This window comes from Gorilla gorilla, chromosome 10 (assembly GCF_029281585.2).
Source record: "Gorilla gorilla gorilla isolate KB3781 chromosome 10, NHGRI_mGorGor1-v2.1_pri, whole genome shotgun sequence".
NCBI lineage: Eukaryota > Metazoa > Chordata > Mammalia > Primates > Hominidae > Gorilla > Gorilla gorilla.
In genome coordinates this window covers 67,142,978-67,159,906 of record NC_073234.2, presented here as the reverse complement: position 1 = coordinate 67,159,906, position 16,929 = coordinate 67,142,978, and the positions used below count along the sequence as shown (strand labels likewise).

Below are 16,929 nucleotides of genomic sequence, written 5' to 3'. Positions count from 1 at the left end.
ACAAAACATGGCCAACCATGCTCAAGACAAAATTACAACACATAATTTATCTTCGGCATTCTTCAAATTATTTACCTCATCTCCTGCCCCCAGCACCTAATCCCAGAATACAGGAATTTGATGATGTCTACACAGCCTATAAAAGTCCACAAATTTAAGTGCCTACTGTGTGAAAGCCATTTGGGGGACTACAAACATAAAGGATGTATAATGCCACCCACTAAGATGTTCACGCTTATGATTTAGTAGGAAAAACAGAAGGCTGCCTTACAGATATTAACAACCAAATTTACAGGCACACCTAAAACATACCAAATACTAAAATATATATATTTTTCCAAATCCTACAGGGTAATATGACTATGAAAGTGCACTAGGAATGTCAATTTAACTAAATCCACTGAGAGCATCCACATTTTGAAAGAGTTCTCTTTTAACCTAAACAAACAAACGAACAAACACTCCTCTCACTGAAGTTCATTCGGCATTGACGGGTCTCTGGTTCTTCAAGTTTTCATCTAAAAGTCTCAGTCTTTGCTATCACAACCAACGCACCCTTCCTACACTCCAAAGTTGATGGAATGAAATGTCTTGGAATTGAGGGTTTAATTAATTCGGATCACTGGAGAGAAATAACAGAAATAACGGGTGAAAAAATGTGTAAATTTTAGGGCTTGGAATTGGAAACGTGGGGAAACGTCGCCACCTTCTGGTAAGTGATGGAAATGAGCAGGAAAAAAGATCCAAGCTAAGAAGCGGCTTTTTTTTTTTTTTTTTTTTTCTAAGCAGCAAGCCACGCACCTCCGGCGCTGGCGAAATCCGAGACCCGCCCTTTCCGGAAGTTTTGACACTTTGTGCGCCCCGGGCAATGCGATTGAGAGGGTAATCATGCGGTCCGTTATCTAAACCCCTCACGCCGGGAAACAGCGACCCGATCTTTCCGGATCCGCGCTCTCCCAGCATCCTTTGCCTTCCGGTATGTGGCCCAGTCTGGCTAGTCCCGCCTAGCGCGCCCATTTCGAGCCCAAGTTTCCAGCTCGGGTTTCCAGGCTCAGAATTTTCCAGGAGTGGGTTCTTGGGCAGTGGCTGTGGGAGCTGGAATGGCGCAGCTAGAGGGTTACTATTTCTCGACCGCCTTGAGCTGTACCTTTTTAGTATCCTGCTTCCTCTTCTCCGCCTTCAGCCGGGCGCTGCGAGAGCCCTACATGGACGAGATCTTCCACCTGCCTCAGGCGCAGCGCTACTGTGAGGGCCATTTCTCCCTTTCCCAGGTGGGGTCCCCAACCTGTCCCCACCCCAGGAGAGGCCTGAGAGGTCCCAGCGTCCCCAGCTCCTCCCATCCTTAGACTTAACTCGTCCCGTTCCACCCCCTCAAGCCTCAGAACATGAAAGAAACTGGGTATAGTCTTTTGTTCCTGTCTCTGAGATCTGTGAAATATTTATTAAATGAATGAATAAACAGCAGATCTGTCCTCCAGGAAGGAGTGATCTGGGAGAATACTCAATGGGGAACTGAGCGCTCCTCTTGGCAGCTGACGATATCGATCCCACTTTGTCTTTCCTTGTCTTAGGATTAAAGGCATTCGGGTGCTCCTTGGAAATACCAGAAAACTTCCCTTTAGCTCACCTGTTAAGCACCTCACTGTGCATTTTAGGGGTGGGATAGGGTGGACTGGAGGGATCTTCAGCTACCAAAAAGTGACAATTTATAATCACAAATTCCTTCCCTGGGTATTTTTAGTGAACTGTTAACTGGATAAACTGGCAACCAGTCAAGTCACATCATTTTTGAGTATATATTTGACTGTGCAAGTATGTACATATAAATATCAAAATAAGCATCCCCTGCTTCTCTGGTGACACAATATAGGGTACTAGCTAGAAATATAAAGTCTGTTTTAGAGAAAGATCTGATCTTAAATCTTGGTGCTGTGATTTACTAGTTTTGTGATCTTGGAGATGTTCTGAGTTTCAGAAATTCAGATTACTCATCTGCAAAATGACAATAATCTTTACTATAGGGCATATTGTAACGTTAATACAGATGGTTTGGCACAATTTCTGTCTCAGTTTATGTCAGCTGTCATCATGGAGCCTGTGGTCCAAATGTTTTCCTAAACTTAAGAGTCCCAAACAATGTTTCCATGCTTTTAAAAACTGGAACATTTGCAGTTTATTTATCAAAATAAAGGCTTTTAAAGAACATTTCTTGGAAAATAGAAATAGATTTTAAGTTGTTGTTTATTGGTTGCTGCTACCTGAACCATCACTAAGCTGGTCCGGGGGCAAAAAATAAGAAAAACGAATCCTGTTCGGCCAAGGACTTACTTAATCTTGTCATAGAATAACTTCTCAAAATTTCTGATTGTTGCTGGAGATGAGACTTGGACTTGACATATTTGTGCCTGTCTTGTTCCTATTACCTCTTGCTTTTACTTCATTTTCTTTCATTTTAAAGTGGGATCCCATGATTACTACATTACCTGGCTTGTACCTGGTGTCAGTTGGAGTGGTCAAACCTGCCATTTGGATCTTTGGATGGTCTGAACATGTTGTCTGCTCCATTGGGATGCTCAGATTTGTTAATCTTCTCTTCAGTGTTGGCAACTTCTATTTACTATATTTGCTTTTCCGCAAGGTACAACCCAGAAACAAGGTATGTTTCAAAATACTTAATTACAAGTTTATGTGTAGTCCGGTCCACAATTACAATGAATTAGTTTTATGAGATTTGGTGAACAATGTCTTTAACACTTTGTAACTTTGTATTTTTGTATATTATGTAAAGGTAAATTTAAATCCTCCATCTCCATTTTAGAATAAATTCGTATTTAAATACTTGAATAACTTATTTGTAAAATCTGAAGTAAATATTTGTTAAGTGAGTCAAACCAGTTCAATAAATACTTACTGAACTTATTCCATGTGCTAGGGACTGGGACTACAGAGATAAATGAGGCAGTCTTTTTCTTGTAAAACGTATATATTCATTAGGGAAAACAGACTTTACCTGAGGACTTTTGATGTGATAACAGTGCAGGCCCTGGAGGTAGATTGCCTGGGTTAGAATTCTCTCCCTGCCACTTAACCAGTTTTGTTACCGTGGACAGGTTAACCCTTAGTGGCTCCATGTCTTCATCTATTAAATAAGAATAACAATAGAATCTGCCTTATAGAACTGTTATAAAGGAACAAAGAAACTTAATAAATGGAAGATCCTTCAAATAGTGCCAGAGATATAGTAAGGGCTCAGTAAATATTAACTCTAATAATTATTTTTAACCTTAAGAGATGATTTCAGTAGTGTCAGTTATGATAGAGTGGTAAACATAAGATGCTATGAGGATACAGAGAAGGAGCAGGGGAACACTTACTGCTTTTCTGGGAGAGAGGGGAGTATGTGGCATTCGGTAAGTCCTCACAGAGAAGATGGTACCAGAGCTGAGTCTTGATGAACGGATAGGGCTGTGTAGGGTGGGGAATTAATCCTGGGGAGACAAACAACATAAGAAAAGGAAGAAAGGCAATGAACAACGAGTTGCAGGAAATTGGTCTTGGAATTACAGGATTAAAAAGTAGAGGGATGTAAGGCTAGAGAAGTAGGTCATGAATGCCCTTATATGTCACAGAGAGGACTTTGAACTTTAGCATGTAGTGTAAAGACCTTAATTTTAATCAAGGAAATGGCATGGTCTGATTTGGTGATTTAGATTAAGTGGAGTATACAATTCAAGAACATAAGAACACTTTCAAATTCTGAAACAGCATGTCAGAAAGGCCAAAAGAAGATATATAACTTTAGACTGGCTCACTTTTCAGAAAAATACCTGTTATTTCATCATGAAAATTTCATCTTGAAAAAGTAAGTCTGGGTATGGTAGTATACCATATGCATGTTTATATTCTCCCTTGTGTAGAGTTATGAAGGATTTCCTTAAAGGAAAGTGGTTCATTATGGCTAAGTGAATCCTTACTGAAGGCACTAAAACATAAGCTCAGGGAGATGGAGCCAGCACCATGTCCTATTTATCTCCATAGTCCACATAGAACTTAGTTGGTATCTTGCACTCAATAACTCCTTAACTAATCATTGCATGATTCCAATTGTGTTAAGCTATAGAGGATTTGGCATACACATGGTCTCCAAACTGATAGGTATACATAAAAAGTACCAGGAAGTGTTCTTATAAATGTATATTGTGTTTTTGCAAAGCCAGAGATAAGATTAATATTGATTAATTTTATTTAAAGAAGGTTTGAGTAGTTGAGTAGTTTTTAAATAAATTTCTTCATTAGGTAAGCAGAAATAGCATTTTTTTGTCATGAAAATAATTTTATCTGTGTTTTTTCTTCCTCCAAGGCTGCCTCAAGTATCCAGAGAGTCTTGTCAACATTAACACTAGCAGTATTTCCAACACTTTATTTTTTTAACTTCCTTTATTATACAGAAGCAGGATCTATGTTTTTTACTCTTTTTGCATATTTGATGTGTCTTTATGGAAATCATAAAACTTCAGCCTTCCTTGGATTTTGTGGCTTCATGTTTCGGCAAACAAATATCATCTGGGCTGTCTTCTGTGCAGGAAATGTCATTGCACAAAAGTTAACCGAGGCTTGGAAAATTGAGCTACAAAAGAAGGAAGACAGACTTCCACCTATTAAAGGACCATTTGCAGAATTCAGAAAAATTCTTCAGTTTCTTTTGGCTTATTCCATGTCCTTTAAAAACTTGAGTATGCTTTTGCTTCTGACTTGGCCCTACATCCTTCTGGGATTTCTGTTTTGTGCTTTTGTAGTAGTTAATGGTGGAATTGTTATTGGCGATCGGAGTAGTCATGAAGCCTGTCTTCATTTTCCTCAACTATTCTACTTTGTTTCATTTACTCTCTTTTTTTCCTTTCCTCATCTCCTGTCTCCTAGCAAAATTAAGACTTTTCTTTCCTTAGTTTGGAAACGTAGAATTCTGTTTTTTGTGGTTACCTTAGTCTCTGTGTTTTTAGTTTGGAAATTCACTTATGCTCATAAATACTTGCTAGCAGACAATAGACATTATACTTTCTATGTGTGGAAAAGAGTTTTTCAAAGATATGAAACTGTGAAATATTTGTTAGTTCCAGCCTATGTATTTGCTGGTTGGAGTATAGCTGACTCATTGAAATCGAAGTCAATTTTTTGGAACTTAATGTTTTTCATATGCTTGTTCATTGTTGTAGTTCCTCAGAAACTGCTGGAATTTCGTTACTTCATTTTACCTTATGTCATTTATAGGCTTAACATACCTCTGCCTCCCACATCCAGACTCATTTGTGAACTGAGCTGCTATGCAGTTGTTAATTTCATAACTTTTTTCATCTTTCTGAACAAGACTTTTCAGTGGCCAAATAGTCAGGACATTCAAAGGTTTATGTGGTAATATCAGTGATATTTTGAACTGTGAAAATGGACTTAATAATTAGACCATTTCTACAAAGAACAACTGAATAGGCGGAAAACATGGAATTTCTTTTAGGTGCAGTGGTGGTCCTCAAATTACATTAGTTTTTTATATATATATTTTAAACATATGTAAGAAATTAAGTGGCAAAGAACTGAGAAAGCTTAAGACCTGCTTCAAAAGCCTGAAAAATGGAAAAATAAAATTGTTTTCAGATATCTCATATCACTCTCATAATGTTGACCCCTTAAAAAGCTTGGGAATGTTTTGTATGTACAAATTTATTAAAACTGGGTATGCTTCGTATTACTGGAATGAATTTATTCTCTTCAGAGAGAAATATTAGGTTAGTGCAAAAGTAATTGTGGTTTTTGCCATTGAAAGTAATGGCAAAACCACAATTACTTTTTTACCAACCTAATAACAATGTATTAGCAAATATTTACAAATGGTCAGGTGATATTCTTGATTGAAAAGTTGCTTAACATTTCAGTAAATATAATTTTAATTCTAAGTCAAAATACAAATGCATAGATAGTAAATGATAAAGTAGAGACTCATATATGCCTGTCTAGGCATCAAATTGTTGGTTATTGTTTACAATCTAGAAATGATGAAGCTCTTTCACTAATTCCTAATATGAAATGTATGATGGCCAAAGACAAATTGTGTTGATTATAATCCTTTAAAAGGGGGATTTCCTTTCTGAAATACATATTGTATTAGCTTCCCAGGGCTTCCATAACAAATGACCACAAACTTGGGTGCTTACAACAATTTTCCTCACAGTCTGGAGGCCAGAAGTCTAAAATCAAAGTGTCGGCAGAGTTGGTTCCTTCTGGAGACTCTAAGGAAGAATCCATAAACAGACATTCTATGTCTGTTTCCTAATATCTTGTGGCTGTCTGCAATTCTTGGAGTTCTTTGGCTTCTGGACAAATCTTGTCCAAGTACTGCAGCCAGCAATCTTCACTCCAGTCTCTGCCTCTGTGTTCACACGGCCTTTCCCTCTGTCTTCTCTTCATTACCTTTTAAGGACAGTGTCTTTGAATGTAGGGCCCACCCTGATCTAGGGTGATTGTGTCTGGAGACCCTTAATTATGTTTACAAAGACCCATGTTCCAAGTAAGTTTGTATTCACATGTTCTGAGTAGACATTGTCTCTTCGTGGGATACTTTTCAGTCCATGACAGTTACTAAAGGACATTTTAGGATAGTCTTCATATGATTGTTAGGAGACTACCTTTTTAGATTTTTTTTATTATATATCAAATTATAGTTGTATATACTTATGAGATACAAAGTGGCATTATGATTTTTGAATATAATGTGGGATTAAATAAAGCTAATCTATCCATCACCTCAAATATTTGACATATTTTGTGATGAAAACATTTGAAATTTACTCTCAACAGTATTGAAATGTACAGTGCTTAATTATTAGCTGTATTCACCATGTTGTGTAATAGATCTAAAAAAAGTCAAACGTGCTCCTTCTATCTAATTGAGGCTTTGTATCTTTTGATTATCATCTCCCCATTCCCACATCCCCGGCCTCTAGCAACCATCATTCTTCTCTCTACTTCTGTGAGTTTAATTGTTTTAGATTACACAAATAAGTGAGATCACGTGGTATTTGTCTTTCTGTGCTTGGCTTATTTCACTTACCATAATGTCCTCCAGGTTCATCCATATTGTTGCAAATGACACAATTTCTACCTTTTTAAAGGCTGAATAGTATTTTATTGTATATATATGCCACATTTTCTTTATCCATTCATCCATCGATGGACATTTAGGTTGATTGAATAACTTGGTAATTGTGACTTGTCTGCAGTGAATGTGGAGTGCAGACTTCTCTTTGACATACGGATTTCAAGTCTTCTGGATAAATGCCCAGAAGTGGGATTGTTGGATCAGGAGATAATATCTTAGCCGATACCTTTTAAATAACTCTCAGTATCTTTACTGAGAGGTTAAAAAATAAGTGACTTCTGAGGTAATATAAAGCTAAAGGTGACTAGTGTTTGATTCCATTATCTATTTAAAAAAATGTCAGAATTGAAAGTTGAGAAATCATTTGGTCTGACCTTATTTTGTAGATTAGGGAACAACTGCTGGGGTAGGATTATTTTGTGTTACTTTTTGAATTTTGTGTTTATTATTTTGAGTGTATTTTTTGGGTTGTCATTCCATTATAGGAAAGTATTATTTGGGCATGTTAAATTTGACATGTAAACTTAGAATTATGAATAGAACACTTCTTTTAAACATAATTTTATGTTTCCAAACTTTAAAAGTAGCTATAAGTGAACAAATTACTTTGCCCTCAATGTCAAATTTTGTTTCTCTGAGTTTTAAGTAATGATTCTACATTTACAAATATAAAATTGTGTGTAGGTGAAAATCACAAGTATAATTTGAATGATAAATACAGACCATTTTTTGGTTGTACTCTAGTACTCAGAAAATAGAGTTGCATTAGTTATAACAGTGATTGTAGAAAAACGTGTTTTACCCAGACTTTTTAAAAATTAGATGAGAGAGGACACTCAGAGAAATTACACTTTTGTCATTAATTTACTATAATGGAGAACTAAATCCGAGAAGTCAAAATTGAAAAAAGAATGTATAATTTAGGGAAAATAACTTTTTGTCTGATAATATTAATGCAAGGATTTTGTATTTAGGAATACTTCTGAGAGGAGAAGCTTCCACTCTGATCTAGTCTGGCAAAATTGAGGAAAATATTCTACCCTGTAATTAAAGAAGACTGCTCTTTGGAGGGATCACTGTTCTAGATTTTTTTTTTTTTTTTTTGAGGAGAAGTCTCGCTCTTGTCCCCCAGGCTGGAGTGCAGTGGCTTGATCTCGGCTCACTGAAACCTCCACCTCCCGGGTTCAAGCAATTCTCCTGCCTCAGCCTCTCGAGTAGCTGGGATTATAGGCACCTGCCACCACGCCCGGCTAATTTTTCCTATTTTTAGTAGAGACGGGGTTTCACCATGTTGGCCAGGCTGGTCTCGAATTCCTGACCTCAGGTAGTACACCCGTCTCGGCCTCCCAAAGTGCTGGGATTACAGGCGTGAGCCACTGTGCCTAGCTGTTCTAGTTCATTTTTAAGTGTTGAGTCCCTGCTGTTTTAAGAGATGTTTTGGTGAAAATCTACATTCAGAGAGAAACAGATTAATCTTCCACATTTTAAATAAAATACATAAAATATAGTACTTGGCATTTTAAGAAAAGAATGCCATGTATTAAAAGGTGCTATTTTCAACTGTTTATTATTTTAAAACAGGAATGCTTATCAATACTTTTGAATTTAAGATAAATGTCTTGGGTTAAATTTTCTAGGCAGTTCAAAGATGGCCATTTGCTGGTGAATTTTCCAAAATAGGTAACAGATAAAATGATTATGTAAGAACTTGGCACAACAGATCCTTTTGCCTTTAGTTGTTCAAGAAATGATACCAAACTCAAAGTCATTCACTGGAAGCAACTGAGAAGACCATTCTTAGGTGTTTAGATCCTTGCTTTTAGAAATATTCTTAGTTATATTTGTGTTTTCAAGAGTTATTGAGTGGATTTTTTTTCATGAATTTTTAAACATTAGACTTAGCTGAATTGATTAAAATAAGGTGATTATGAAAAAAAAGTTGCCCTGCTTGAGGGCATATGGAGCCCTGCAGTTACCGTTACTAAAGTCTGTGAGTATGTCTATTTTGAAAAGTGTCATAAAAAGATCTAGTCCATAAATCGTTATAGGTTCAGTAATACATCATTTTGAACTGATTCTATCTTCTGTGAAATTCTAGAGATATGTTATCTTTAGGTAAATTAGTAAGATTTCAGGTATGCTGTGAATTTTGTTACGTTTATGTTTTCCATTAATGGATAGTCAGAAATCTTTTGAACTGCATCTGACTATATTTAAATGATTTGGAAAGATAGTATCTCTCAGTTTAAACATAGCATCTCATTTTGGCAAGATACATTATTTTAGCAAATTTTTATTTGCTTTAGTGAAAGTTTGTTCAACTCACAGGCCGCATGCAGCCCAGGATGGCTTTGACTGCAGCCCCCAACACAAATTTGTAAACTTTCCTAAAACATGATGAGATTTGTTGCGATTTTTTTTTTTGATCATCAGCTGTCATTAGTGTTCGTGTATTTTATGTGTGGCCCAAGACAGTTCTTCTTCCAATATGGCCCAGGGAAGCCAAAAGATTGGAGTCCCCTGCTAGCATTTAATGCTTATACACGTATTTACTTGTAAATATGTTGTTTCTTTGACAGGATATGATTTCAACATAATTACTGTTTATTTAAAATAAGAAAAATAAATAACTTTCAACCATTAAGAGGTTAGAAGACTTTAAAGGGAAAGTTTCTTTAATAGGGTATAATTTCAAAATAATTGCTTTTTATTTAAAATAAGAAAAATCATTAAACTTCAACCAATAACAGGTTAAAGAATTTAAAGGTAAAAGACATTTCAACTAATTACAAATACTTTTTTTTTTTAGTTGGGCTACATTTTACCACTCTAGGAATAGCTGTTGATTATTTTTTATATAGGGTATTTTAATGTATTTAATGTTGACAACTGACGTTTCCAATATACAAAAACTTGCGTAACTGAGAAAATTATAATAAAAATAGAGATTGAGAATATATTTTTAACATATATCCGTGAGTCAACACTAATACTTAATATTTGGGATTTGAAAAATTATTTCTGGGGTAAGAAATTTTGTCACAATATAATATCTGTATATTGTGCTTTTTTTAAGAGATAAGTTTTTGATGAATTGAATGTTAATTAAATTTTATCTCAGCATATCACCATCAGACCAAAAGATACAGTATTTTTCTAACAAGGAAAAGAAAATACATACATATATATATTTATATATACAAATTTGTATATATGTAATGTATGTGTGTGTGTATACATATTAATTTCCTCTTTTTTTTTTTTGTAAGGAGTGAGACAGGGTGTCAGTATGTTGCGTGGGCTGGTCTCGAACACCTGCCTCAAGTGATCCTCCCACCTTGGCCTACCAAAGTGCTGGGATTTACCATGAACCACTGTGCCAGCTTCCAATGAGAAAATTATTAAATGTATTGGTTTTTCACAGTGAAACTTAATTCAGTTTAGTTGAACCATATATGTGTGTGTACGGCATATACAAGATGAAAAAGAAAGGGAGGAAAAATAATAATGATGGTTGCCATCATTCATTGAACACCTGTAATGTTTTAGGCATTATACTAGCTGATTTACAAATATTGTCTCATTTGATGCTACATTTATATTTCTATGAGGTAGATGTTGATTTCTATTTGACTGCTGAAGAAACTGAAGGTCAGGCAGGTCAGGTGATTTGCCCAAAGTCCACACTGTCACTAAATGAACATAGATTGAGATGACTCCCAAGCCTGTGAGTTTTTGACCATCATATTCTGCCTCACTATGAAAAGTTTATTTAAATTAATTTTTTTTAATCAAAAGAAGTAGTATATGGAGAGAGAGGTGAAAATCCATGTTTGCTCTCTGCAGTTTCCAGACCATTCATGGCATGTTATTTTTGTACTGGATATAGTCATTTTTTAAAATGCTACAAACTGTTCAAAAGAGCATGAACAACATGATAACTCCTTATAATTTTGTTGTAAGATAAATGGCTAAAAGTATGTGGGATGTTTAATTTGGATAAGTGGAAATTCTATCACTTGATAAGCTCTCTTGAAGAATAATTGTGTGAAAGATGGGACTTAATTCTGTATTGCCTGAAGTGTAAATCAGAGGTCAACAATTAGATTGCAAATTATGAAAAGCATAACTTTTCTAATTGTTTAGTCTTTTTAGAGAAACAAGCCCAGGAAAAAAGTAAGATTCTCATTCATTGGAGATAAGATTTCTATTTATCAAAGATACTTCAGAAGAGTTAGATAGCAAGTAGGTAAAATGTCTTTTAAAGGTATCTGACATCTTTAAAGCTCTGTGATTTTTAAATTCTTAATTTTGTTACAGCTAATTTTTTTCAAATTAATAGCTGAGTCATGGTCAAGTATTTCTGATGACTTACATGCTGTCTTTGATACATTTTAAGTTTCTAAACCAAAACTACTGTTTAATTCTGTTACCCTGTTTTAGAAAAACATTTGAGTTATACAACTTACTAAAAGGTATTTTAGCGATGATGTTTTGGAGCACTAGTAATATAGTGTTTAACTTATTTTCTATTTTTTATCCCTCTATATTAGTGAAATTACTTCTCTTTGAAGTTTTCCCCCAGTTATAAAAAAAGGCTGAGCGCTATCTGTAAAAATTTTTAAGGTGGTGTCCACTAGGTGGAGATACTGTGCTACATTTCCAAGTGTTGTAATTAAACTTTTATTAGTCTGAATTAAACTCTTTTATTTTTTATAATCATTTATATCTATTTATCATAATGTTATTCAAATGTTTCCTGAGTTGTATGAAGCTAAGATACAGGTAAAAACAAAACAAAACAAAACAAAAACCTCACTTTGTGTTTTGTAATCATTAGACGATTTAACCTAATATATCTTCCCATATGATATGATCTTTTCATATGGCATACTTCATTCATATGACATAGTTAGAATCTTTTCCCACAAACAATGAGTGATGATATCTCCTTTGAAAACTCATGTAACATTGTATCAGCCACTGTTTTAAAGTGATTTACCCATGTTAGTCTCATAACAACTCTATGAGATCAGTACTGTACACATGGGGAAACTTAGTATAGAGAGGTGAACTATTTTTTCCAAGATTACAAAATAGCTGTCTGAGCTGGGATTCATAACCAGGCAGCCTGACTCCAAAATCAATATTCTTAACTCTATTGGTATGATGGAGAAAGGCATGAAGTCTACCTTCAAATTCATGGCATTTTAGAAGGAAAAATTGTCACAGATAATGTGATTATACTTCCTAGTTTTATAGGTCAGAAAAATGAAGTCCACACTAATTTTGCCTCTTCCACAAGGAGATAGATTCTCATCTACCACTGTGTCTTTTGTTTCTGTTTTGTCATCATACCTCAAATTGATATATGTTGTAAATATGAATTTAAGGAAGTAAAAAACAAAATAACTCAGGGCTGGAGCCTTCAACCATATTAATATACATTGACATAAAGACCTTTGTTTTAATATGAATGATTCCAGTTACCAAATGGAGAAATAGTTGTTTGAAAATTAATATTTAGCTTCTCAAAAGAGACTCCTATTTGGAAGCAAGTTGTTGGTTAAACAGGACATACTTTAGATTTTTGAAAAAGTTCTCTGTGGAATAACAATCTCTTATTTTTAAGAATGTATGAATATGTGTTCTATATGCTTTTAAGTTATGTATTACATACAGTTCTCTAAAATGGAAATGTTTATTTGGCTTCTAAAAGTCATTTGTGAGTTCATGTTATTTAAAACTGCTTTTCAGTCAACTTATTCTTTATAAAAAAAGTTTGTTCAAATAGCATGTGTTTATTTCATTTCTAAATAAATTCATGTTTGATAATATTTTATAATGTATTATGTCTAACACATTTTCTTATCCTAAGCCAAGTATTAGAAGCTTTGTATTTCCCTCACACTGTCCGGTTAGCCATTTTCCCCTGTCTACCACCTACCTAATCCTAAGCTTTATTAGTCATTTTAAAATAGAACCAAATCTTTTTAAATACCTGTGATGTGTGCTCATAACTAGCATGGGTGTCTGTATAATCTTCCTTTTATTCTCATAATAATAGAAAGCAGTTAAATTACTGGCTGATCACCTTGAACTTGTGGGGGCTTGGGTTTCTTTTTTAGGCTAGGTCTGTAGGAAGCTCAGAGTATTTACCAAACACATCTAAACTTGGCAGGGTTCAAGCCCCAGTCTTTGGGTCTTGTGGTGAAAAAAAGAAAGTGGTCCCTACTCTGTGTTTGCAGACTTCCAGCTCTTACTTTCCATTGGGTGTCTTCGAGTTTCTCCCATCATATGCAGCTCAGAGGTCAGCCCAGGACTTACACACAGATTTTGGGATTCCCTTCTTCTGTGACTCCCTCTTTTCTGAGATTTCTCCTAATTCACAGCTACTCTAGCAGTCCTGAATTCCGTCCTTTCACACCTCAAACCAATCATATTGTGCCTTTCTAACTAGGGTGTGCCCTCTGAGGGAAAAGTCATATAAACATGGATTGCACCCAGTGAGATCTTTCAACTGAGTCCATCCAGTTCCTGCCTTCTTTTGTTTACTCTTCAGTGTTTCCAAAAAGATTTTTTTCCCCCTTTTAAATGAGTCAATCTAGTGGAAAGCTAATATAATAAAAGCTCCTCTGCCATGACCTGCCTAGGAACCTTGTCTTGATTGTAGTTAACATGTGTTATGTGTAGTCTGTTTATTAGATAAGGAAGTTGTGGGTATTACTTTTGGTTTTGAGAAACTAAAATGGAGAGTTCCTGAACATAGTTTAGGTGGCAAGAGTAAGTTTTTGGAATATGGACTTCTGTATTAGCCCATTTTCATGCTGCCAATAAAGACATACCCGAGACTGGGTAATTTATAAAGGAAAGAGGTTTAATGGACTCATAGTTCCACATGGCTGGGGAGGCCTCACAATCATGGTGGAAGGTGAAGGAGGAGCAAAGTCACATTTTACATGGTGGCAGGCAAAGAGAATGCTTACGCAGGACAACTCTCATTTATAAAACAATTGGCTCTTGTGAGACTTACTACCAGGAGAACAGTATGGGAAAGACCCACCCCCATGATTCAGTTACCTCCCACTGGGTCCCTTCCACGACACCTGGGAATTATGGGAGCTAAAATTCAAGATGAGATTTGGTTGGGGACACAGCCAAACCATATCAACTTCTAATATGGTCCTCTAACAAAGTCTGTCATAGTATTTGTTATAATGCAATGACAACTTGAGGGAACCTTGTGTGAAAAACATGGTATCAAGAAACACAAAAGTGACCTACTCCAGACAAGATGAACTCATCTAATGGGGGCTAACTAATGCAGAGTACAACATGATTATCACTGAGGAAGAATATAAGAGCTAGGGTGTTTACATGAGAATAGAAATCACATCTGACTGAAGGGACAAAGACATACTTTGTGGAGAAATTCACATTGGAGATTATTTGTATGGAAACCCGTGGAGACATTGCAGAAAGCATTTCAGGCAGAATAATGTGATGCAAACAAATTACACAGTAAACTACCATATGGCTGAGAAGCAGGTGGTGACAGTGGCCAACACTTATGAAGTGCTATGTGACAGGCACCAGTCTAAATTTTGAACATGAATTTATTTAAGCCTCATAGAGATGCCCTAAGGCAAATGCTATTATGATCCCCATTTTTACTGACAAGGAAAATAAGTCATAGGGAATTGAAACAGTTTACAAACAGGAAATGTGGCTCCAGAACATGCTCTCTTAACCAGGGTGCTATACTGATTCCTGCTAAACTGGCATCATCTGATGGCCTGTGCATCCAAAGAACTGAGGTTATTTTTAGGAAGAAAGAACAGTGCTCTGCTGTATACAGTGAGAAGCAAGGAAAGCACATGTCCCACACACAGACCCACGGATAAATGGGTGTGGAGAGAAAAATAGTTATTTAGAGATGATAGCCAGGTTCCAGTTAAAACCAGAAGAATGGCTCTGTGAGACAGGCCGTCCAATCTCCTGTAGATCCTGTTGTAAGTGATGCAGAAGCCAGAGAGAAGGTTGCTCTCCATCAGAAACATGAGGAGTTTCGGAGACATCCCTAAAATATTTGGCCTGAAAGGGTTTGAAGCCAGGAGGAGAGATGCAGTCTTAGGAGAAATGTTTCATGAGCTGTAACAGGTACCCTATCAGTCTTTCTCAGTAAGTACTGTTCTATGTAATTTTTATATTTTCCTTGCAACCCTATCACTCTCCAAAGGTCTAGTGAAGAAATCAAATTTAGATGAAAAAACCTAGCTTGACCTAGAATCTTCACTGTGTGTGTGTGTGTGTGTCTGTGTGTGTGTAATGTATACATTGGGTCTTTGGGCTAAATACACTGTAAGGTTTCAGAGGTATAAACAGGCCCTGGGCTTTGGAGAACCATGGGAGGGGATGATCTTGATCTAAGTCAGTAGTTTTTACTTAGCCACATCTAGAAATCTATGTCTTGGTCATAAATTTTGTTCTTTGAAATGCAGGGAAATGTATCATAAAATGCAGGAAATGCAAGGAAAAGTAACACATTAAAGCTAATTGGTTATTAATATTTTAAAAGCATATGAGAATGTCATATTCTATTCCCTCCAGCTCTCCAACCATATCCCCGACACATACCCACACACTGCCTGACCGCACGTAAGCACAAGTATTTCTGGGGATCATGGGCATGAGAACTTTAGGGGTATTGCTAGGAAAAGAAGGAAGAGAGTAAGTAGGAAGACTGAAGACAGAGAAAGGAACCACCAGAAAGAGTAGAAAAAAAGAGGAATCCTTTCTCCACATACCAATGACTCTAAGAATACCTTTCTCCATTAAAATAATATCTCATCCAGGAGGCACGTTCAAATGAAATACACGTGGAATACTGATATGAAAAGACAGAAGAATATAATAGGATCTGAGTTGAAAGACCATGCTTATCTCTTCACTTGTACTATAAGAATTTACGGTGATGTTCTTTAGTTGGGGTAACTGTGATGGGCAACGCTGAAACCCCTTATGCCAATTTTGTTTTCAAAATGCATTGTCTTAAATTTTCCCTCAAGGTGGCACTCTTGGACAGCTTTTCCAGTTATTAGTCTGACAGGAACTTGGTACCATTTTACTTACCTTCATAATGTCACAGATGCTAGTGATTTTTTCATTTTTTTAAATGCATTCTTTGAACATTTTTAGCTTTAAGCAAATATATTTGCTTATTTTTGTCATTGAGCATTTTGAAAACGTGGTTAGAAGCTTGAAGCAGATAATCATAGCTGCATTCTATTCCCCATAATTAAGAATACCTAAGGCCTGGCACAGTGGCTCATGCCTGTAATCCCAGCACTTTGGTAGGCCGAGGCGGGTGGATCACCTGAGATCAGGAGTTCGAGATCAACCTGATCAACATGGAGAAACCCTGTCTCTACTAAAAATATAAAATTAGCCGGGTGTGGTGGTGCATGCCTGTAATCCCAACTACTCTGGAGGCTGAGACAGGAGAATCGCTTGAACCCGGGAGGCGGAGGTTCTGGTGAGCTGAGATCGTGCCATTGCACTCCAGCCTGGGCAACAGAGCGACTCCATCTCAAAAAAAAAAAAAAAAAGTATTTAGGGCCGGGCGCGGTGGCTCACTCCTGTAATCCCAGCACTTTGGGAGGCCGAGGCGGGCGATCACAAGGTCAGGAGATTGAGACCATCCTGGCTAACACTGTGAAACCTCTTCTCTAGTAAAAATACAAAAAATTAGCGGGGGGTGGTGGCGGGCGCCTGTAGTC

At 36.4% G+C, this 16,929-nt stretch overlaps 1 protein-coding gene across 3 annotated transcripts; it reads left to right on the top strand.

Moving 5' to 3' along the window:
* Positions 1-841: 841 nt before the first annotated feature.
* ALG10 (ALG10 alpha-1,2-glucosyltransferase) lies at positions 842-16,438 on the top strand. 3 transcript variants are annotated; one of them, XM_031000791.3, is made up of 3 exons: positions 842-1,271; positions 2,459-2,656; positions 4,361-6,801. In XM_031000791.3, the coding sequence occupies exons 1-3, from the start codon at positions 1,101-1,103 to the stop codon at positions 5,411-5,413; spliced, it is 1,422 nt and encodes a 473-aa protein (XP_030856651.1). In that variant the 5' UTR covers positions 842-1,100; the 3' UTR covers positions 5,414-6,801. The 3 variants fall into 3 exon arrangements, with proteins under 3 accessions (XP_030856651.1, XP_055212928.1, XP_055212927.1); XM_055356953.2 differs by lacking the exon at positions 4,361-6,801 and adding an exon at positions 10,420-16,438 and having other exon boundaries at positions 969-1,271; XM_055356952.2 differs by having other exon boundaries at positions 1,131-1,245.
* Positions 16,439-16,929: the final 491 nt, after the last annotated feature.

Excerpts from the sequence above, each read along its gene's own strand:
- ALG10 (XM_031000791.3), top strand. The coding sequence starts at position 1,101 with ATGGCGCAGCTAGAGGGTTACTATTTCTCGACCGCCTTGAGCTGTACC. Across the intron at positions 1,272-2,458 it reads GCCATTTCTCCCTTTCCCAG|TGGGATCCCATGATTACTAC; the intron begins GTGGGGTCCCCA and ends TTCATTTTAAAG. Across the intron at positions 2,657-4,360 it reads AGGTACAACCCAGAAACAAG|GCTGCCTCAAGTATCCAGAG; the intron begins GTATGTTTCAAA and ends TCTTCCTCCAAG.